Source organism: Colletotrichum acutatum (genome assembly GCF_030867785.1).
Source record: "Colletotrichum acutatum strain CBS 112980 chromosome Unknown BDZ83scaffold_2, whole genome shotgun sequence".
Classification (NCBI taxonomy): domain Eukaryota; kingdom Fungi; phylum Ascomycota; class Sordariomycetes; order Glomerellales; family Glomerellaceae; genus Colletotrichum; species Colletotrichum acutatum.
Window position 1 is genome coordinate 652,416 of NW_026848996.1, and position 19,244 is coordinate 671,659.

The window sequence follows — 19,244 nt, forward strand, 5'->3', positions numbered from 1 at the left end:
TGCTTCATTCTGTCTCTCAGGGGGGACGATCCTTTCTGAGACACCCCCCTCTTCGAAAGTCTTTGAGAAGGCAGAAGTCCAACTCACCGACTGTTTCTTTGCTGTTGTGGGGGGGGGGGGGTTATTGTTCCTTTCGCCGACTACCTACCGGCAACGCTGATCTAGAGTCTGTCATTCTCATGTCATTTGAAGAATTGCTGAACCAGGGAGAGGACGGCTGGCCGAGCCAGAAACTATGGAATGGCGAAGAAAGGGGCGAGGAGGGGCAAACTTTCTACTTTGGGGAGGTCAGGGATTACAGGCACAACATTTGCGTATGTGATGGGTTGAAGAGGTTAACAACTTTAAAGCGGGCGGGTTTGTATACCCCCGCTAGGGAGTGCCCGGCGGAGGGCTTGTGCGTCCATGGACATAAAAGGCCCTTTTCGTATCCATCAGCGAGGAAGTCAAAGGTCCAGGCCGTGCTTTCTCGTGCATATTTTTTTCGACTGAGAGAAGATAGCTATGCTGAGGGTCGTGAGATGTTCTGGTGTCTATGTTGAATGACGGGCCAAAGGATTGGAGAGGGAGTTCTAGTATGTCGATAACTAGCGGTGTTGATAACTAACGATGTTGACAACAGGGATGTTGTCTTCCATAATAAAATAAAAGAACAGGCCTGGGCTGCGAATCCGCAATGTCACAAAAGCAGGGCACATCTAGTTGGTTCCCGTTGGACATTGGAGATGGGGGGAACATTTTGGTTCACATGGATACTGCTGCTCGCCAAGAAGGCACAAACAGTGGCCTCGGATAGAGGCAACTATAGCCGGTTGATAGTCTGGCCTGTTTCTTGAGTATGGATTATGTATCTCAGCAGACTCAGTCCGGCGCAATCGCAGAGATGCTATTCTGGTTCACCAGGTGCGGAGCCTGGTTGCGTAAAACAAGCGTCTGTTGTGCTTTGCCATCTGAGCCACAGCGGAACAGTTTTTTGCTGTGGAAGTGGTTAACGCACCCACCACCACCCATCGCCAACCCGGGAAACGTGTGGCCTGGCGACCTTCTGGTACGCGACATCCTCGCCGTCCGCCCCGCAACTGTACACCCTGAGGGCTGTGTGCGTTCGGCTAGACAGCTGGCGCGCAATTGTACTTAATGCTTTGTGTACCGCATAGCAGCTTCGAGCAATAAGTCTCGACTCGTCGGATCCGTGGCCTTTATCGAAGCTTGGTTGTCGTTGACTCTTTGAACCATATGGCCCCACTCAGACGTCTTCATCCTCCACCTCCTCCACCATAACCTGGTGGGGTTTCGTGTTCTCTGAATCCCCGTGCGACGCAGTTGTCTGAAGGTAGCCTTCCTGCTCCAGTCGATCCGCCTCTTCGGGTTCCATCAAACCGCCTTGGCCCTTGCCCTTGTCCAGCTTCATCTTGACGTGCGTGGGCACGAAAGCGGTGACGGCTTCCTTTGTCAAATTCCGTACCATCGGCTTCGCCTCGTATACGGTCTTCGGTTCTGGCGCGGGAGTTTTGGCCTCCTTCTCCTTCTTCTCCCTCTCTTCTGGCTGTTCTCTCTCCGCCTGCTCTGCTTGCCTCCTGGCGCGTCTCTTTGCGTACCACTTATCCATCAGTTCTTTCGGAATCGGCGGCGGTGTGTCGCGGGGCATGGGGATCCGCTTCACGTCGTCGGGAACATCCTCGTCGCTGGTCAACTCGTCGTTGTCTCGCCTCCGCTTTCCGAGGACTCCGCCGGAAGAATCGCCATCGCGGTTGTATCCTCCTCCTCCGCGGCTAAAGGTGGGTGCTTTGTCGCCGAGCGCTTCGCGCGCCTTGTTTACTGCCCGTAGCTCCTTCTCGAGGCCTTCGAGGACCTGCTCTTCGTGGCGCGATAGCTTGCCTCCGTTTGTCGTGATTCCCTTGAGATCGTCTATTTGTTTCTGGAGTCTTTCGGGGTTGCGGCGTGCGAGCTTCTCATTGCGACGGCCTTGGACCTCGGCCTTGCCTGGAAGAGTAGCTGGTTAGTTGATGACTTTACTGGCTAATGTGTTGTCAGTTGGAGACATTACCCTTCTTGATTGCTTTCGCTTTATCAGCCTTGCGCTGAGCGTTGACTGGATTGTAACTCTTTTCTTTCGGCATTTTGGGTGTGAGTACGGACGTGATGGGAGTTGTTGTAGAAGTTTAAATGTCGATGTCACAAGAAGCTTCTAAGCCAACCTGGGAAGATCCATTGCTCTGATAGCGATAAGGCGGGAAGTCACTATCGATAGCGTTTATCGCGTCACGTGCGGCCTTCAGCTGGACAGGGGCATGATTGTTGCCCCTGCAACATTGTTGACTTGATGCCCCGCAGCACCCAATAACACTTCCGCTTTGTTCCCTTGTTCCCCCTAATACGCAAGTGCCCACCAGCGATCGACTGTGCAGTGGTCAGCCTCCGTAGGTCGGGTAGATCTTGGGCAGTCTGTCTCCATCCATCGCCCAGGCACGCCTGGATTCCTACCCAAGTCAACCCCACGGCGGAGAAGATAACAACATAATAACCCGCGTTGGTTACGCTTTATCTCGAGCACGCAACTTTATTCGTACCTTGCAGTGCTTTTCGATCCTCCTCCCCCAAACATCTTTCTCGATTACCCCTCCAAGCACATTGGTTGATACCTTTGGTCGCTACGTTTCGCCCCCCGCTCGCATCCTCCCTCAATCCACCTCCCGAATCTGTTTGTTTCACAACATCATCAACAATGTCGGGCTTCATGGCCAATTTGTTTCCTGGAGGAACCAGGGACAACAATGCAGCATCGCGACCCGAGACGCCTACGAGAAACAGCTTCATCAACCCAGCCAGCACACCCCAAGGTAGCCCCAGCAAGAGGACGAACCCCCCCGGCGCCCACGAACTGCCCGAGTCCTTCGACAATGCGCTCAAGCTGAGCACACCTGTTCTGGAGAGACCCAGACTCGATCGCCCGCTAAGTGTGATCACCACCCCGCAGTCTTCGGGAAGAGGCAACGAATACAGTCCCAATGTCGAGGACAGCGTCTTGCACAAGGGAGCGACTCCAGCAGGCAGCCCCTTGAAGAAGTCCCATGGACAGGAGAACACTCCCCCCATCTCGCGCTTGGGAGGCAACGATTCTCCCTACCAACAGAGCCACGCTGCCATCTCCCGTCACGAGCTGTACCAACCCAAGGAGAAGGCTGTGACTCCTAGGAACAAGTTCAACACCCAGAGAGCACTCACACCCGAAGAGTTGGAGATCCTGCAGCGCCCCAACGTGCGAAGACTCGTCAACGTGACACAGCTCTGTATGTTGAACTCTCTTCAACATGGCGTAAGCAAGACTGACGGAAAGCAGACTTTCTCGACTATTACTTCGACCTTCTTACGTATGTCGGCTCCAGACAGAACCGCCTGAACAACTTCCAATCGGAGATCCCACCTCCACCAGAGACCGATGAGGGGACGTACAATCAGATGTGGTCAAAGTATAAGGGACGAGAGCGTGCAAACCTCAGAAAGAGACGAGTGAGACTTCGCCAGGGTGATTTCCAGATCCTCACTCAGGTTGGACAAGGAGGTTACGGTCAGGTGTTCCTGGCGCAGAAGAAGGATACTCGGGAAGTCTGCGCGCTGAAGGTGATGAGCAAAAAGTTGCTGTTCAAGCTTGACGAAGTTCGCCACGTGTTGACTGAGCGCGACATTCTGACCACTGCCAAGAGCGAGTGGCTTGTCCGGCTTCTTTACTCATTCCAAGATGACAAGAGTATCTATCTTGCCATGGAGTATGTGCCTGGAGGAGATTTCCGCACACTGCTCAACAACACGGGCGTTCTGAGCAACCGTCATGCTCGTTTCTACATCGCCGAGATGTTCTGCTCCGTCGATGCTCTTCACCAGCTTGGTTACATTCATCGAGACTTGAAGCCGGAGAACTTCTTGGTCGATTCCACCGGACACGTCAAGCTCACGGACTTTGGACTAGCTGCCGGTATGCTTGCGCCGGCCAAGATCGAATCTATGAGAGTCCGTCTCGAAAAGGCATCCGAGACCTCAGTACCTTTCGGAAAGCCCATGGATAAGCGAACGGTAGCTGAGCGAAGAGAGGGGTACCAGACGATGCGTGCAAAGGATATGAATTACGCCAAGTCCATCGTTGGCTCACCCGACTACATGGCGCCGGAAGTTCTTCGAGGAGACGAGTATGACTACACGGTAGACTACTGGAGTTTGGGCTGCATGCTGTTCGAGGCTCTGACAGGATTCCCTCCCTTTGCGGGCTCCACCCCTGATGAGACTTGGAGGAACTTGAAGCACTGGCGCGAGGTGCTCAAGCGGCCCGTTTGGGAGGATCCCAACTACTTCCTCAGCAACCGCACCTGGAACTTCATTACGACGTAAGTGGGCCCTGTCACGGTTGACATGCTTTGTGACATCATCTAACACCACGCTTTAGCTGCATCAACTCTCGGTCCAAGCGCTTTTCCAACTTTAAGGAGATCAACTCTCACCACTACTTTGCCGAGGTTGACTGGGATACTCTACGAACCACCAAGGCTCCCTTCGTGCCCGAGCTCGACTCAGAGACGGACGCCGGATACTTCGATGACTTCAGTAACGAGGCGGACATGGCCAAGTACAAGGAGGTGCATGACAAGCAGCAGGCCCTCGAGACCATGGCGGACCGTGATGACGAGATGGGCAAGAGCCTCTTCGTCGGCTTCACATTCCGACACCGGAAGACTACCGATGACGCAAGTCCGCGCAAACCTATCCCCTTCAAGGAGGAGGAGGACACCTTTGGCACGATGCTGTAGCGCAGACCTGTGTGGAAATGGACGCAATTGAGTCGGACGACATTTCGGAGAGGCTTCCTCTGAGCCTGGAGTCCGAAGATTCCAACTACGATCATGATGAGACGGACGTCATTGGGCCCATATGGCGGTGTTTGAGTGTGGCGAGAGACTACTTGTATGAGTTTGGGACTGGACTGCCCTGCAGCAACGGCATGTTTGAGATGAGATTTCGGGCATTTCTTTTTGCGTTGGAGTTTGCAGATGGACAGGTTCAGGTTGACAGGCATGCTAACACAGCATTAAGCAAGCAGGGTCTTCTTTTTTCGGGTTGGGATTAATTCTTGGGGATGAGACGGCGTTGCAGACAGCCGAACATCCGACACGCACGTGGGGTTTAGAGACGATAGACACGCACAGAAACAATTGACATTTTTCTTCCTCTTACTTCCGGTCAGCTTCCCTAGCTTACTCACCGATAGCGGGTGCCAAACCTGTCCGCGTCATATTTTGAGGCTCGCGCGAAGCCCCGTGAGAGTACCTGCCTTAGTTGAAGCAGATATGACCAGCCTCGCCTCTCGGCACGACGGCAGCTAAGCCAACGATCGGGGCTGCCAAAGCCTGACGGCGGGCGGTCTGTTTTTGGTGGCGGACTGGTGATGGTGTGTCGATCAGCCGGCACCCAGCGAGCAGCATAAGCACATACTCTGAAACAAATGCGATGAAGGCGCTTCGGCCCAGCTCTCGGTGGTCACGTTCCCTTCGATTCGACGCAAAGACAGTCATCATCCATTCCCTTTTTTTGCTGACGCCGTTTTTGCTTCGTTTCTTCTCTTGTCCTCGTCCCGACTTGAAGGTGCAGTGCAGTGCAGTGCGCTGTTCCCGACGAGCTGGGTCCGTTGGCAGCAGGAAGCAGGAAGGCAACCCATTCGGACGAAGAAAGGAAGCCCAAGGAGCATACGTCAGCCTTTTTCTGTTTTGATGGTTCTTCCAAAACCCCGAATGGGGTGGGAAACGTGGGCTGACGCTTTCTCGCAGGAAAGTACATACGCTTCAGAGAAAACCAAGTAAGAGATGGATTCCCCTTCTCCACCGTTTTGGTGTTTCCTCACCTCACCCAGTACTAAAATGTACCTTATTCCTTAAGGTATGATGGAGTTACCCGGGGGACCGAGAGCCAATCCGGTTGAAACGGAGGTTGGTGTTGATTGGCTTGGACTTACATGACGGATCGCCGAACCGAACACTAGCGGTGGTGGCCCGGTGTTCCCCAAACCCCATCCCGGACGACCATTCTTTTTTTTGGGCCTGTTGTGTCACATCACACATTCGCCCTCTCAGCGACGCGCGAGCGACCCCGTTGGAGCAAATAGCTAAGCATACTTGCCGACGAGCCACTAGCATTTTGTCCGACTGAAGCAGCTGCAGCAGCTAAAGTCTGACTTTTTGTGGGCAAAAGGGCTCTGAGTGTCCATGAGGCAAACACACACACACATTTAGGACAAGACTTGTTCCTCCTTTCCTGGTGACACCGTCCGGGGGGGATCCTGCCATGCAGGGCCGCGCGGTTGGGGGCTTTGATCAAGGGACGGACAAGGCGAGAGAGAGATACGCGCGAGCTGAGGCTGTTCGGATGTGAGGTAAGGTAAGCAGACCAAAGTTTTGGGATGGGGGGAAGAGGTGTGATGCGCGTGAGAGGAACAGTAGTGTAGCCTGGGCATCCGGTAGGATCTGCGGAGGTTCAAAGAGCTTGAGTCACAAATCGCGGTGTCCGTGGACCAAGGCGGCACCTTCTCGCCTCCACTGTCCCAAGAAGGGGAGGGAGGAAACGAAAGATGCGCGCCAAGACCCTGTCATTGCTTTTTGTTTTTTTGCCATGCGGCCATGCGGCTGCTCGGGACCGAAGCTGTCTGTTCCTCACCTTGCCCTTATGCCGTGACCCATCAGCAGTACCTTCGTACGGCATTTGAGTGAGACTAGCGGAGTAAGGCAACGGTAGTCGAAGGGGGTGTGCGAGGGTGTGCGTAGAGGACGAGGCAGAGAGAGTAGAGGCGGTCATGTCGTTTTTCGAGAATTATAAAGACAAGTCGTTGGATCTTCAGTTCGTCCATTGTTTGAGAGTTGTTTTGAACCATCACATCGGGATTGCATCTCATCTTCCTTCTTCCGTCGCAACAAAAAACATCAGTCAAAACTCATTTACACGCATTTACAACTGCAGGCGCAGGGGATTTCTCTCATCAAACTTTTTACAAACAACAACCAAAAAAACCAATTCAAATCAGTCAAAATGAAGGCCGCTTTCGTTGCTGCTGCTTTGGCCCAGGGCGCCGCCGCTGTCGCCAACCCCATTGGACCCGGAAACGGCTTTGGGCCCGGTAACGGCGCCGGCTGGGGTGGATTCGCCTACGGCGGTGGATTCGGCGGCTTCGGCCCTGGCGGTTTCGGCAACGGCGTTGCATCATGCGCTGTAAGTCTAAGCTTTTTTGCAGTTCCCTGCCGTTCATCCCAAGCTCTCGGTCCCAACTTCTTTCCAAACTCTCAACTCAGCTCTCGTGAACTCTATCTACTCCAAACACATTTGCTAACACACTTTTTACCAGAGCTCCTGCTTCTCATCCCACTTCGCCACGGCGACCCCCACCCCGGCCGCCTTCTGCACCGACGCCCCGCAGCTCAACGACTGCGTAAAGTCCGCCTGCACCTCGGACGCCGCCGCCCTCTCCACCTACACCTCCGTCTCCTCCTCCGTCTGCAACGCCTTCACCTCGTGCGCCAGCACCAGCACCTTCACCTACAGCGGCGGCTGGTGGGGCTCCAAGACGGGCGACGCCGCCGCCGTCACCATCACCGGTTGCCCCGTCGACGGCTGGTGGGGTCCCGGCGGCGCCTGGGGCGGCATGGGCCCCGGCTGGGCCTACAAGACCGACACCGTCACCCTCACCCGCACCGTCAACGGCGTCGCCACCACCGGCCCCGCCACCGTCGCCCAGGCCGTGTCTGGCAGCAGCACGCTGCTCACGACCTTCACCGGTGCGTTCGCCGCCCAGGCGACGAGCGGTTCCGGCTCTGGGTCGACTAACGCTGCTGCCCCCGCTGATGCCAACCGCGGCGTCTTGGCTGCTGGCGCGGCTTTGGGCGCCTTCGTTGCTGCTGTCGGTTTGATGTAAAAAAGTTTGCATCGAGCCTGTCACAGTACGACAGTTCACTTGTACCTTGTATACCATATCCCCCTTCCCTTTTGTTGTGTTTGTACAACCGGGATTTGCAAAAAGGATGAATCGCAGAAAATAAGGGGCATAAGGCAAGGTTTTCATTCTTACTTCATTCCTTAATGACCTGGAGTTAATTTTGGGGAGGACTGTTAATAAGGCTGGATACCTTTGTAACGTATTCTGATGATGACATGTCTCTTGATGACGGGAGACCACTACAGTCTTTACTTAGATCTTAGGACGGGCACTGCCGGGTACGATTATTAAACATGGAGTTGTTACCGAAGCTACAGGTTTTTTTTTGCTTCCCAAACATAAAACTGACAAAAGTATCTTAGTCGCCTTTCCGCCACTCGGGTAAACCTCCATAAGCAAACCTCCATAAGCGGTCCAGTCGAAAAAGTCTCCTTCATTGTTCACCGTGCACTTCTCTTCTAAGTATGGTCATCAATATTCAAACTCTGACCAGTGTTGAAAGCCGTTTGTCAGAAAGGGCTCTGGACAGCCCCAATTCTTCCGAAGATACGGCACATGCAAAAGGTCCTTTTCCAGGTCTATCAGGTAGCAAACGTAGCATTGCGATAATTCGCCATGTGTTTCTTCCGCCATTGCAAAACACTTGCAATGACTCTCAGTATCTGTGTCGATTTCTCCAAAATCTAGCGGTCCAGAATCTTCATGCGTAGTTTGGTACGAACGGTAGGACGGTGGATTGTAGAATACAGCATGCTTCAATTGCTTGCGGATCGAGTTTTGCGGCGAAAAGGAAGTCGTCTTACCCAAGTAGCTATTCTGGGCTTGTTTTACTAATGATTTATTGCCTACTTAGTACTGTCTTTTCGTCGGGGTTTGTTTAAATTCTGCTTACTACCCAACGAGAATAGGTCGGAAGAAGCGCCCAGAAAGGCGTCACGTGTGACTACTATATGTTGCCTGTTGCAAGACGAGCTAAATTGAAATACGTCAGATCAATCCTCAGTCTAGTCTTGTACTACGGACGCCTTCAGGTGACTCTTAACTTCGAAATGCAAAACCGAAACCCTTCGAAAAACATCTCGTGATGCCGAGAGAATGACTAGGAAAGGTGTTTGCATACTTACCATAGAGCGTAGTCGTTCACATCGTCAGAGGTGACTCTGCTGCCACATTCCATGCAATTATTAATGATGACGGACATTTGAATGGTCATACCGTCCTTCACACAACAAGACCAAGACTCTTGAGTGAAGAATTCAGAAGGAGTTCTTGCGTCAGCAACGCAGTAAAACCCCTGCCTAACAAGGTCCTCCCCTGGACAGCCTTGAAACCAGACATGAATTGTCTTCTCGAAAATCTAGTTTTGGCGCACGCTGTAAGTTTGTTTTTCTTTTCTGTCTCGAACACTCAAAGAAGAAAGACATAGAAATATTGCTTACCTCCCAAGATCTCCCACAATCGTAAGGTAGAGTTGACGTTCGCCCCAAAGCATCAATGAACTTGATACCGCTTTGCAGTGAAGGTCGGATAGGAATGAGTGTTGATCTCTTGGAAATCGTGAAAACAGCCTTTCGATACAATGCGACCATCGAGAACGAAAGTAGGCATCTGTTGTCATTCAGCATCCAGAAAGACAGTAGAGCTTTGAAACACACAAGAAGGGTTCTTACATCGCAGCTCTCAATATGCCACTTAGCCCAGATACGACTTGTTGACTGTTCTGGAGGATCGATAATGGAGACTTCAAATTATTATGATTCTCCGCCACTGTGTCTCGAGTGAATGGCAACGATTCTGGCCAGGATTCTAGTTGTATCAAAGGTCCCCGCTCCTGTGCCTGAAGCTTGTTGTGTACGGCTTCGATAATGGACAGAACCTTCGAAGTCTGTTCATGGCAGGTATCTATCTTGTTTCCAAGGGATAAGACTGTCTGTAGAATATCTCCAATTTCTTGATTGCTGCAGAAGGATTTGAAGGCTGCTTTCGTGGCATGGTTCATTTGACGCTCAATATCGGATGGCAAATTGGCACAAACAAGTCTATGATTGCTAATTCAGCTTAGACTTCCCAATGAAGAAGGGGTTTAGAGCTTCAAACTAACAGCACGTGATGCGATATCTTTAATTGTAGTGTTGAAAGCTCGGGGCCAATCTTTACGCGCAGACCTTGAACGTTCTTTGACGTAGATATCGCGTATCGTATCTTATTCTGGAGGATTCTGGTCTTTCCGGACGTCGAGAAGGGTCCCAAAGACTCCCCGTATTCATCTTGTATGGTTTTCAGAAACAGATCGACTTCTATACGCAGACGTTTAGCATGGCTGCAGACATCTTGCAAAAGGTCTGGGTGTGGTGACGTAGTCTGGATGTCGTCGAGCGTTCGAAGTGTAGTTGAAAGTTCGTCAATGAATGCTATAGCATTCTGGTATTCGGTTCTAGAGCCCCCCGAATCTTTTAGAGCGATGCGGACCTTGTTGAATAATTGAAGGGCTACGATGATGTCTCCGGTTGACCAGCCGAATGACATTGGGACAACGAGCCCTGGCTGTGGCCCAGACTTTTTTTTTTAAATGATTTTTGTGTGAAGAAGATGGAGAGTTCCGGAGCGGGATCGATGATCAGATTTGGAAACTGAACTATGGGAGCCGGGGGCGGGATGAACGGGGGGGGGGGGGGGGGTTCCGTCATATTGGCAAGTCGCATGCCTGCCTGGAGCCTGCTTCAGGCAACCTGTAAATCGTAACATAGCCACGTTGGGCCGCACTTTCTACTATTCTGAACGTCTATCTTTTTGGGCAGACACCAAGGCATACGGTACAAGTGCTTTAAAGCTGTCGAATCATGGCAAGCCATGCTGCGCCACTCGTAGACCTCTGGAAATCAGGCTGCATAATGCAGTCCCCTACCTGGTGTCACGCTGCTTGAATCCTAAAGCAAAGCATACAATCGCTATTGCGGCATAAGTCAGGGTCGAATTCTTTTCTTTGCTGTTCTCTCACATTTTTGTAAGGAACTTTCTGATGCGAGCCGTGAGATGTCAATGCAATCTGAGGGAAGACCTTGCAGAGCACCCTCATGCGCAACGGAAATCGCCAGTGTTTTCTTTTCGTACTCGAGTGTGAACTGAAGACTCAAAGCAGCACGCAGTCGACTAACACATACTTTAGAGGGCACATTCTGATTAGCTTGCCGACACCCAGAGACTTTCTTGACATCTACAAGGAACTAGCTGATGTTCTCAATCTCAAGGTCTTCAGATGGGCCAGAAACAAGTCGCTGCCGCCCCAGAATCTATTGACTTGTTAAGGGCAAATGACTCGGAGGAGAACCGAGCATGCAAGCAAGTGTTAAGAGTAGTCCATCACCAGCTTTTGTTCAAACAACTACTTCTACAAGAAAACATTCCTGGCCTTCTGGAACCAGGTGTCTCTATCTTTTTGATGTACAGCCCTCCAAATCTCTATCAATACACCACCCAAGCCCCCCAATCATGAGGATCACCACCTCCCATCATCTCACTTCCGGTTCGTACCAGAAACAAGCAGCACGACACTCCCCAACTGCCTCCTCAAATCCTCCTTCTCAACATCATGCGTATCCTCCACCTCGCCCCACGCCCCAGTCTGCCACGTAACCTCCAAACTCAAAGCCGTAGCAGCCTCCTCGACGCCAAACTTCCCGCCCTTCCCACTCTTATCGCGATACTCCCCAACAGGACCCTCACTCCACTCCACGACCAACCTTGCCGCCCCCAAAAGACTCTTCCCCGCCAACACGGCCCTCTCCAACCCCGTAAGCTCCCACGCGTCAAGCCCCATAACCCACCCCTGCACAACCTCCCTCACACCCTCCGATTGCCTCTGCGGCACGATACTATGCCCGTCCAGCACCGGCTGAATCTCGATCCCGGGCCAAACCCGCCCCGTCATGGCGCCCACCACGGCGTCCGCCGTCCTCTTCTGCACGTCGCGCAGCGATTCGCCGGCGTCGTTGCGCGTGTCCGTCGCGCCCGCGGGCGGCGCCCAGCAGAGCATCGCGTCCGTGTCGAGGTACCGCATCAGCGTGTTGGCCACGTGCTCCCGGATCGCGCCGTCGTTGGCGGCGTCGTCGGCGGCGATGTCGATGGCGCGGCAGATGAGCGACGTCAGGGGGATCAGGTGCTGCTTGGTCGCCTGTTCGGCCGAGGTGATGAGATCCCATTCGATGGCGAGCGCCGAGGCGAGGTGCTGCTTCGAGGGCGGGAGGCGGATGATTTCCTTGGTGTTGGGGTGGCGGAGGGGACGGGAGTCGAGGTGGACTTGGAGGGCGCCTGCGTTGAACACATATTGTTTAGCCAATCTCTCCCAGACATCCCATCGCAAAGAGCGAGCTGGAATAAGGGGGAAATGAAAGAAGACATACCATCAACCTCCTGCACACTAACATCGTTCCAAAACCTCCTCTTCAAAGCCCCCGGCGCACTCGACTTGGCCTCGGCCGACGTCCGGATCCGCTTGGCGTGCTTGAGCATCTCGGCCTGCTTCTTCCGCCTCTCGACCCGGATCCGCGCCGCCGCAGCTCGGTCCTCGGCGGCGATGTCAGCAATGGGCGGTTCCGGCGGCGGGCCGGTGCCGACCACGGGCGCGACCTCGGCGGGCTTGAGGGGCGTCGTCGAGATGGCGCGCGCATGGAGGGCACAAGACTGTCTGGCTGACGAAGCCAATGGCGAAGACGTCGCCGTGAAGAGGCGCAGCGGGATGCGTGTTGACGGCTTCATTGTGATGGTATGCCCTTTCGTGGTGTGTAGATGTGGATTGGAGCTATGGGAGCTGCAGCCACAGACTACAAGTGGTCGTTGAATTAATTTTTGGAAGCTTCGCGGCTAGCCCCGGTCGGGTATACAGGGGTCTGATTGGCTTGCACCTTAGCGTGACATCAGAATGCGGGACGGTCTCGGGAGGTGAGCTCGGTGAAGCCTCGGTGTACGAGGTTAAAATTCCAGGGTCCTCTCGAATGCTTCGGACATTGACGAATTGTTAGATCTTTCAAGAATTGTTATCTTAAACTGTCAGAACTCGGCTGCGCGCCTCGCTATACTTCTACGCCAAGCTGTACCAATACAAATTTTTTGAATCCCTCGCCCAAATCCATTAGTAAGGCGGCTTCGTGACGTTCCCTAAACTGAGCTCTCCCGCTCTGCTGTCAATCCCATTAAGAAGGTCGTGTAAATCCATCCCTCCTCCCGACACCATTGACATGGTCCCATCCCCTCTCGTGGAACCCTGGTATAAACTGTCACCGCCGCGACTACTGAGTACTCGTTTCGCTGGCTTCACTGCGTAATCCTGAATAGAAACCGAGGACGTCAGCCCACCAATGTGACCGGGCAGTGGGGGCACTGGTGGAACGTCCTCGTCTTCGTTATGCTCGTACAAGGGGTTGGAGTTGAGCGGCCCACCCTTGCGTGATGCCGATGAAGACCTCTGCCTTCCAAGAGAGGCTCCGTCACCGTTTTCTGGTTGAGATGTCGCCGGGTTGAAGCTAAGCTCCGATGGAGTAAAGTCGTAGCTGACCATGCTATCGCTGTCGCTGTCATGGCGCACGCCAGCTGACGTGCCAATGGGCGTCGCCGGCACCTGGCCCGTCAAGACCATCTTGAGTTGATCAATGGATGTAACTACACCTCGACTCGAATCCGACGGCGAGGGCGAAACACCACTTCGAACACTGGATTTTCGCAGCTTGCCCATGGGAGATAAGCCCCCAGGAACCTGGGAAGAGTTCGGACGAAGGTTCCGCTGGCTGCCAAGCGGTGAAGACTCTCCCGTTTGTCCATGCCCGTTAGCGCCATTAACAGTCAGGTGGTGTCGGTTGGTTCCCATCGTGCCGCTCTTCGACCCAGCTAGCGACTCTGACTTGCTTCCCGCCTGCAAGGCTAGCATAGCCGCATCCCTTGACCAGTCTGTCAACATGTGCTCGCGGAACATAGTTGGCAGCTCCGACCCGGGCGTCGCGGGCGTTGCTGAGATTGAGGTGCTAAGAATGGGGTGCGAAAAGTTCCGCCCGGGCGATTGAGGAGGACTGCTCGGCGGAGAGATAGTTGTGTCTGCATAGCTCACAGTGATACTCTCTACAAACGATGCGCGGTCATCGAATGGCAGCAAAGCTTCGCTCTCAACTTCTGTGGCGGGCAGCTTGGTTTGCAACTTGGGAACTCCAGGCGTTCCGAGGAGCTCTAGGGCTGGCGGAGGGATAGCCACACCCTCGGTCCAGAAATGCTTGCTGCGTCTTCGGATGACCTCGTTCGTGATGGCGCGTCCCACGGCAGAGTTCTCGATATCGAACTTCTCGGTCACAGCCCAGAAATATCCGTGGCAAAGACTGCCCAGGCGAACCTTTTGCACTGGCAGCTCTGCGTCTGGAATGTCCTCCTGAAGACGGAATACCATTGGCAATCCGTACTGGACTGCGTTGACACCCAATTGGGACACCAGCTTCGTAAGCAGCACGTGAAGAAGAACAATATCCGGGTCATAGTCAACATACTGCAACGCGTTGTCGTAGATTGCAATATGGAGAAGTTGGAGAAAGTGTGAGCGGTGCCTCGATGGCTTCTCGCGGTTGGATGCGTTTGATGCGGCTCGTTGAGCAACATTGGCAGGTTGAAGCTCGCGGCTGTTCTTCAAAGAAGACCGGTGGTGCTGAGAGTTTTCGTCCCGCGCCTTCCAATCAGCCGCCGTTGTCTCGCGGTCCAGCCAGGTCAGAAGCGCATCGGCGTAGGCTTTTCTGACCTCGCCATCTGGATCCCGCAGAAGCCAGTGTGTGTTCTCCCAAACTTGAATGGGGACCTTATTTCTCGACAGGTTCAAGTTGCCGGACATCTGTGCTCGCGGGTTTGCAACGAGGAGTATGTTCTTGATTGCCTTCAAGGCAGCGGTCTTGCCAACGTTACGGGAAAGGTACGTTTCCAGCTGGGGTTGGCTGGCAGTCATCTCATCGGAGGAGGGCTGCTCAGAGGCTTCGGCCTGTGGCGACGAGCTGGTACTCGAGGATTTGGAGGGCTTTAGTCGGAGAAGGATCGTCGAAATCATATCCGAAATCTGGTCTGCGTAGTAGACGTGTGTCGCCAGGTCTCCAATGCAAAGTTGAATTCGCTCGAGGAGTTCTTTTCGCTGAGCGAATACGTCACCGGATCCTTGAAGAGTAGAGACTGCTTCTTCGGGCTCTCCCTCAGTTCTTCCAAAGCCTTCTGGCAGCTGAATGAGCTTCTTCATGTGCTGGACAAGACCAAGCAAGACGTCCATGGCGCTCAGTCCAATCAAGTTGACGTCGGAACGCAGCAAGGACCCAATCATAGCCGTGAGCGACAGATGAAGCTTGAGGTTGTCATCCTTGACAGGTGCTTTCGACAGATGATCCATGGCCGTCACCAGAATGACATAGCGGTCCTGCACAGGCGCCCATCTCGTGATTGCGCTGTACATGCTTATTGCCCACCCGTGATCCTGGCCTAGCTTCTCGTCCGGCTTGACAACCGTGTTTCCGTTCGCGACGCGATCCTCGATGAATTGAATGAGAGCACCAGTCGCGGAATGAATCTGTGGTCGGTTTGGCGCCACAAAGATCTGCTTCAGGCACTGCATGGCGAGCACACCAACGTCCTCTTCCGCCAGCCTATCTACATCGTGAGCAGTGCCCGTGAGAGCGATGGGGTTGGCGTCGCCAGTATCGTTGGTTTCCACAGTTGCGACGCTCGTCCTACGGCGAAGCTTCTCTGCCTGCACTTTTTCTTCCATCTGTATGCGCGATAGGAGCGTGTCGAGCAGCTCGTCGTCATCCCACCATAGGTTGTCCAAAATAACGGGAACGATCACGTCAAACTGGCGGCCAGTGACAGTCGATAGAGCTTCCGAAGAGGAAACGCTCCTGATTGCTTCGAGACCGGCGTTCCTCCATCGCATCAACACAGGCTTGCTAGAAGCTCCTTTCCCAGGGTTTTCGCGGGTCGAGGCCAGCGAAGCGTAGGTGCGGACGATCGATTCGTACTGGGCGAGATAAGCTTGGTCTGCAAAGGAGGACGAGGCATCGTGGTTTTCGCAAAACGCCTCAAAGGTGGGGATAGAGGATTCGACCATGGTGATGTCCTTGGATCCGAGGATGAGGTCGAGGATTTTGAGCACATTGGGAGCTACGAGCGGCAGGTCCTTGGGGGCCTTTTCGATCAGTGCCGTGAGAATTCGAAGGGTAACTTGCACATTTCTACAAGGGGATCAGTAAGTAAGGCGATCTCTCAATACCTAGGGAGGTTCACAAACCCGATGCGCTGCCGCCAGACATCGCTCGCCGTCTTCTTCTCCAAGAAGGCGCCAATTTTCTGAATCTTGGAACGGCGGGAGGTAGCATAAAACAGAAGGTAGCTCAGTTCGCTAGAATTCGGCTTGACATCAACAGCGCCCTTGTTGGTCCTTGGATAACACTTGAGGACCAGCACTTGGTGCTTCGGTCGACATTTTTGCTGGATCGCGTTCATGGCGCCGGGGTTATCGGGGCCCGATGAGCGAGGAGAGTCGGAGGGCTACCTGTTGGTCGGTAGTAGACGATGGCAACGAAATAGCATCGAGGTTGGAGAGAGGGAGTGAAAGGCGTCGCGTCAAGTTTGGAAAATTAGTCGCCGTCTTCGTCGGGTTGAATCGCAAAAAGCAAGGAAGGAGTGAGGCATTGGACAAAGTCAAAAAAAGAAAGGGAGCAGGCGTAACGGAGAAGCCAGCAAGCAATAATTTGGGTGTGGCAGACAAGAGACCCGACAGAAACAGATTCCAGTCAAGGCCCGGCCAGGCCAAGCCAGCACGGGGGGCTTGACGGGGGGGTAAGCGTGGACGTGCTCCGTCAGGTACCTTTACTGCGAGGGCCAGGGGAGATGGGTACCTCACCATGTGTGTACCATACCCTTAACCTTGCAACTGGAGAAAGCCAGCCTGTGGGTATCTGGTACACTTCCAGGCTGGGTTACTGTGTAAGTTTGCCAACCTCCCAGCTACTCTCTTAAAAGTTGGGCTGGCTCGAGAAGTGGTGCAAATGCAACGGGACTTATTCGTTGTGAAATGGGCCGAAATTGCTGTCTGCACCGCACCACCTTCTCACTTTATTGCCAACCCGCTGCAGACTGCATCGTCGTCATCATTTTTACCCGATTATCCATCCGGCCCTCGCCATGTGGCCTCAACCATTTCGAGAACGAGGGTAACGCTACCCGATGCGAAACCAGTGCCTGTATTGAAGTCAGCTTCCGGATGAGAAGCCAAAGGTGAAGAATACAGTCAAGTGATTTTTGCGTTCGTACAGTCAAGATAGTATCAAAATGAGCAATCTGCTGGGATGGGCAGACACACGTGGGAAAGGAAAATGCGATGGAAGATGAGATTACGAACCCAAGAGGGACAAGTTCCTGTGTGAATGAGGAGATGGCAATCTCGGGGAACCGCCCCAGGTCCGACAGACCGGCTCTCAGCGGGATACGCGTTTGCTGTTTGCTTGCTGCGATTCGCAAGCGCGAGGTGGTTGGGATTCTCACCTATCCGTACGTACTGCGTACCCATGGATGGGAGGTATTATTACACGCCGCCTGGTCTGAGCTCTCGAGTCCCCTACAGCCCTGTGGTGAAGGAGGGGCAAAAGGGGCTTGTATCGCTTTCGCACAGCAGCATTAGAATGGAGGTGTGTACAGGGCAAAAGCACGATGGCACCCAATACATGTGATACTATTAAACCTCTACTGAGGAATGGTCGATTGTTGCCGCGTTAGTCTACCCAAGTATGAGAGCTTACTTCTCATCAAATTTAAAGACACGAAGAAAATCTAGCATCCATCAAAGACACAACAAATGCCGTCCGGCAGTGACACAAGCATTCAGGCTGTATTTACCTTACCGCAATGCGCCAACATAACCTAGACACGGGAGGTCTTTGTCTGATGAATGCAAAGCTCTGCATTTGAATCGACAATAAGGTAAAGCTGCCTTCAAGCGAGGAATTCGCAGGTGAAAGAAGCCAGCGTGGTACCTTGATTGTTTCTTCAACTTCATGCAGACGCACTTGTCATTGGATGCATGTTTCACAGGCCATCCATCCCCCCAGTCCCTCAATGCCCTCGGTGCCCTATCCTTACCCTGGTATATACTGAGACCTGCGGCGGGCGGGTAAACCTCACGATGCAGCAGCTCCCAGACACTGACTGGGCCAAAACAAAACAGCGATCTCCCCCGTCTATTCTGGTCTGTTTTTTGCGTCGTTTTGGAAGACGGGAATGTGGTCCACCCAGGGTGTCTTGCGGGTGTTTGGGACGGACAGGTGCCTGGGATGATCCCGCCCCTCGGAGAGTCCCTACAAGGTGCTCGGACACTTGCACACAGGCCGCCAATCATGCCCGCTTATCTGCACCTTTGGGAAACCTGGTCTAGCTGACCTCAGGCAAGGCGAGAATCGACAGCAGTGCTACGGGATACCCAGCTTTCATGAGTCGGGAATCAAGTGTCGAAACCCGCGAAGAAATGGAATCTTCATGTGCTCGATCGTCGCGGCCCGAGTGAGAATCAATACATTCAGGTGGTGAATGGGCAGCGGACACGGAAAGGCACGTGGAAGAAGGTCACTTCCAAGTTCGCGTCACTTTCCTTCTGACGGCCTTACCTAACAAATACGTACCTATCTTCTTCTCCTTCTTCGTTCCTTCCAACTTGCATCTGCACCTGCACCTACGGAGTACACCTGCACCTCTCCTGCCTCGCCTTACTTTTTTGACCCATACAGCTCCCGTCGGTCGTCACCACCGCCGTTCCATCCGTCTGATGTCGTCAGCACCCGACTGCACCCCTTCTAATAGCTTCCACTTCTCGCACGCCCACGTCTAAAGCCTTATGATTCACTCTGTCAATGGAACATCTTGATTCCGATTTCATTGTCGCGTCCGACCTCACAATTGAAACCTGCTCTAGGAGCGTGCCTTGCTAGTAGTCGCCTCACAGTCTCACGCCAACTATCGCTCCTCAGTCGAAATGCACGCTCTCGCTTCTACAATTCCAACAAGTCTCTCTCCACAGCATGTCTCTGCATCTGCCAGCTCAGCAAAATGCCTCCACCTTGGATCCAGATTCACAAACAGCCCCGGAATGGCCTCCTCCAACCCATGCCTCAGAGAGTGGCAATAGTCCCCTCATATTCAGTTCAACCGTGGACAGCCCGCCGCCTACGCTACTTTAGGCTGTCACTTGCATGTAGGTAGGTGATAACGCTGCCCTATTAGG

At 53.5% G+C, this 19,244-nt stretch overlaps 6 protein-coding genes across 6 annotated transcripts; 3 read left to right on the forward strand and 3 right to left on the reverse strand.

Moving 5' to 3' along the window:
• Window positions 1-1,246: 1,246 nt before the first annotated feature.
• Window positions 1,247-2,120, reverse strand: BDZ83DRAFT_646077 (WW domain binding protein 11-domain-containing protein; the record flags this gene model as incomplete). Its single annotated transcript, XM_060509918.1, has 2 exons — window positions 1,247-1,983; window positions 2,048-2,120. The coding sequence occupies 2 exons, from the start codon at window positions 2,118-2,120 to the stop codon at window positions 1,247-1,249; spliced, it is 810 nt and encodes a 269-aa protein (XP_060371632.1).
• A 270-nt stretch (window positions 2,121-2,390) lies between these two features.
• Window positions 2,391-5,220, forward strand: BDZ83DRAFT_597978 (kinase-like domain-containing protein). Its single transcript, XM_060506928.1, has 3 exons — window positions 2,391-3,290; window positions 3,341-4,379; window positions 4,439-5,220. Exons 1-3 carry the CDS (start codon window positions 2,726-2,728, stop codon window positions 4,797-4,799), a joined length of 1,965 nt encoding a protein of 654 aa, XP_060371633.1. The 5' UTR covers window positions 2,391-2,725; the 3' UTR covers window positions 4,800-5,220.
• A 1,730-nt stretch (window positions 5,221-6,950) lies between these two features.
• Window positions 6,951-8,188, forward strand: BDZ83DRAFT_163807 (uncharacterized protein). The gene is made up of 2 exons (XM_060501417.1): window positions 6,951-7,245; window positions 7,379-8,188. Exons 1-2 carry the CDS (start codon window positions 7,066-7,068, stop codon window positions 7,943-7,945), a joined length of 747 nt encoding a protein of 248 aa, XP_060371634.1. The 5' UTR covers window positions 6,951-7,065; the 3' UTR covers window positions 7,946-8,188.
• An 82-nt stretch (window positions 8,189-8,270) lies between these two features.
• On the reverse strand, window positions 8,271-10,597 carry BDZ83DRAFT_725657 (uncharacterized protein). Its single transcript, XM_060512739.1, has 6 exons — window positions 10,068-10,597; window positions 9,637-10,005; window positions 9,406-9,574; window positions 9,091-9,323; window positions 8,859-8,938; window positions 8,271-8,796 (listed from the first exon to the last, which is right to left on the reverse strand). Exons 1-6 carry the CDS (start codon window positions 10,490-10,492, stop codon window positions 8,438-8,440), a joined length of 1,635 nt encoding a protein of 544 aa, XP_060371635.1. The 5' UTR covers window positions 10,493-10,597; the 3' UTR covers window positions 8,271-8,437.
• A 958-nt stretch (window positions 10,598-11,555) lies between these two features.
• BDZ83DRAFT_646081 (uncharacterized protein) lies at window positions 11,556-12,343 on the forward strand (the record flags this gene model as incomplete). The annotated part of the gene is made up of 2 exons (XM_060509919.1): window positions 11,556-12,233; window positions 12,299-12,343. 2 exons carry the CDS (start codon window positions 11,556-11,558, stop codon window positions 12,341-12,343), a joined length of 723 nt encoding a protein of 240 aa, XP_060371636.1.
• Window positions 12,344-12,982: 639 nt separating this feature from the next.
• BDZ83DRAFT_687587 (uncharacterized protein) lies at window positions 12,983-16,724 on the reverse strand. Its single transcript, XM_060511280.1, has 2 exons — window positions 16,260-16,724; window positions 12,983-16,203 (listed from the first exon to the last, which is right to left on the reverse strand). Exons 1-2 carry the CDS (start codon window positions 16,472-16,474, stop codon window positions 13,095-13,097), a joined length of 3,324 nt encoding a protein of 1,107 aa, XP_060371637.1. The 5' UTR covers window positions 16,475-16,724; the 3' UTR covers window positions 12,983-13,094.
• Window positions 16,725-19,244: the final 2,520 nt, after the last annotated feature.

Coding starts and splice junctions, on each gene's coding strand:
- BDZ83DRAFT_725657 (XM_060512739.1), bottom strand. CDS start 10,492: ATGTCATTCGGCTGGTCAACCGGAGACATCATCGTAGCCCTTCAATTA. Junction 9,324..9,405: donor ATTGTGGGAGATCTTGGGAG/GTAAGCAATATT, acceptor CGCCAAAACTAG/ATTTTCGAGAAGACAATTCA. Junction 8,939..9,090: donor GTGAACGACTACGCTCTATG/GTAAGTATGCAA, acceptor ATTTCAATTTAG/CTCGTCTTGCAACAGGCAAC.
- BDZ83DRAFT_597978 (XM_060506928.1), top strand. CDS start 2,726: ATGTCGGGCTTCATGGCCAATTTGTTTCCTGGAGGAACCAGGGACAAC. Junction 3,291..3,340: donor CGTCAACGTGACACAGCTCT/GTATGTTGAACT, acceptor GACGGAAAGCAG/ACTTTCTCGACTATTACTTC. Junction 4,380..4,438: donor ACCTGGAACTTCATTACGAC/GTAAGTGGGCCC, acceptor ACCACGCTTTAG/CTGCATCAACTCTCGGTCCA.
- BDZ83DRAFT_163807 (XM_060501417.1), top strand. CDS start 7,066: ATGAAGGCCGCTTTCGTTGCTGCTGCTTTGGCCCAGGGCGCCGCCGCT. Junction 7,246..7,378: donor ACGGCGTTGCATCATGCGCT/GTAAGTCTAAGC, acceptor ACTTTTTACCAG/AGCTCCTGCTTCTCATCCCA.
- BDZ83DRAFT_687587 (XM_060511280.1), bottom strand. CDS start 16,474: ATGAACGCGATCCAGCAAAAATGTCGACCGAAGCACCAAGTGCTGGTC. Junction 16,204..16,259: donor GTCTGGCGGCAGCGCATCGG/GTTTGTGAACCT, acceptor ATCCCCTTGTAG/AAATGTGCAAGTTACCCTTC.